This window comes from Ipomoea nil, unplaced genomic scaffold (assembly GCF_001879475.1).
Source record: "Ipomoea nil cultivar Tokyo-kokei standard unplaced genomic scaffold, Asagao_1.1 scaffold2144, whole genome shotgun sequence".
Classification (NCBI taxonomy): domain Eukaryota; kingdom Viridiplantae; phylum Streptophyta; class Magnoliopsida; order Solanales; family Convolvulaceae; genus Ipomoea; species Ipomoea nil.
In genome coordinates, this window is record NW_017618572.1 from 4,868,404 (window position 1) to 4,869,896 (window position 1,493).

Consider the following 1,493-nt stretch of genomic DNA (forward strand, 5'->3'; position numbering starts at 1 on the left):
TTGTAAAACTCATATCTCCTTCGTTATGTTATATAATTTGACAAACGCCCCTAAGGGAAAACTTTAAAATATGTCATAAAAAAGATCGAATTGACTCATTGACCTCTAATAACATACCAACTATGAAGCTTACAAACCAAGCTATTGTAACTACAATTAAATGGTATTTATATTATTTACTTATATATATACATATATATAAAAGAGGGGGACGGGGGAAGGTGGGACCCCTCCAAGATTCATTTTTAATATATATATATATGGAAAGTTTATTTTTTTTGTGTCATGTTGCAATGTAGATCATGATTTATAGTATAATTTGTCATAAGCTTGATAGCCTGGTACTTTAGGATTAGGAAAAAAAAAAAAAAAAATTGAACTGAACATGCATGATAAGTGTGTACTGATAAATCCAACAACTTAGACAAGCTAAGGTAGTGTGAAGCTGAGCGGACTAAATCGGTTGACGACATCTCTACTTGCACTAGCTAGGTATTTAATTGAAATGAATAATGCACTTAACATCTAATCATTCGCAAGTAAGTTACAAATCTTTTTGTTTTCCCATTAATTATACACCTCCATCATCATCTTCCTTGCCGGCCTTGTTCTTGTATATAAATAATCTCCGATCCATCGAGCTGAGGATCACGTTAACAAATATAATTAAACCCAAACTTTACTCCGATCCGCCATGGCTACCACTTCAGACCTCATTCTCAAAGCTCTCCTACTCCTTTCCGTAGCTTCCACGGCCGCCATGGCTCGACCTTTGAGCGCGAAATCCAGTCTCCTCACCAGGCTAAAGCTAGAGGGCGAGGGAGACGAGGTTTCGGAGTGCTGGGACTCGCTGTTCCAGCTGCAATCATGCACGGGAGAGGTGATTCTGTTCTTCATGAACGGGGAGGCTTATCTTGGCCCCAGCTGTTGCCGCGCGATAAGGATCGTCGGGCACAAGTGTTGGCCCGCCGTGTTTGGCTCCCTCGGCTTTACGGCCGAAGAGAGCGACGTTCTGCGTGGATATTGCGACGCCGAAGACGACGGCGCCGGCGATGCTGATGCTAGGCCTCCACACCCTGCCAATCTTACCCCTACTCGTACTGGATTCAGTGTTCAAGAATCGTCTCCATAGTAATAATATCTAATATGTTGTCTACGTGAGAAAGAAATTGTGGGAATAATTAAAATTATATTATTGGGTTTGTGTTTTTATTTTATTTTGGGTAATAATTAGTATGTTATGTGGAAATTATGCTCTTTCATGTGCTCGTTTACTTTCCAAATCATACTTAATTGTTTCCAAAGTGATGGTTTGGTAGAATATATTCTAACCATATTGAAGTATTGATCCAAAATCTATCACCAATATAGAACATTTTGATACCAAATCATGTTATATTTCATGTAGTACAATGGGTGCGGACTTAATTTTTTTTTTTTTAGATCATGGTCTATACAACTGTTTGGACCATAAATAAAATAGATTAAAAGTA

At 38.3% G+C, this 1,493-nt stretch overlaps 1 protein-coding gene across 1 annotated transcript; it reads left to right on the forward strand.

Moving 5' to 3' along the window:
* Positions 1–622: 622 nt before the first annotated feature.
* Positions 623–1,132, forward strand: LOC109148668 (egg cell-secreted protein 1.1-like). The gene has a single exon (XM_019296401.1). It carries the CDS (start codon positions 695–697, stop codon positions 1,130–1,132), a length of 438 nt encoding a protein of 145 aa, XP_019151946.1. The 5' UTR covers positions 623–694.
* The last annotated feature ends 361 nt before the right edge of the window (positions 1,133–1,493 follow it).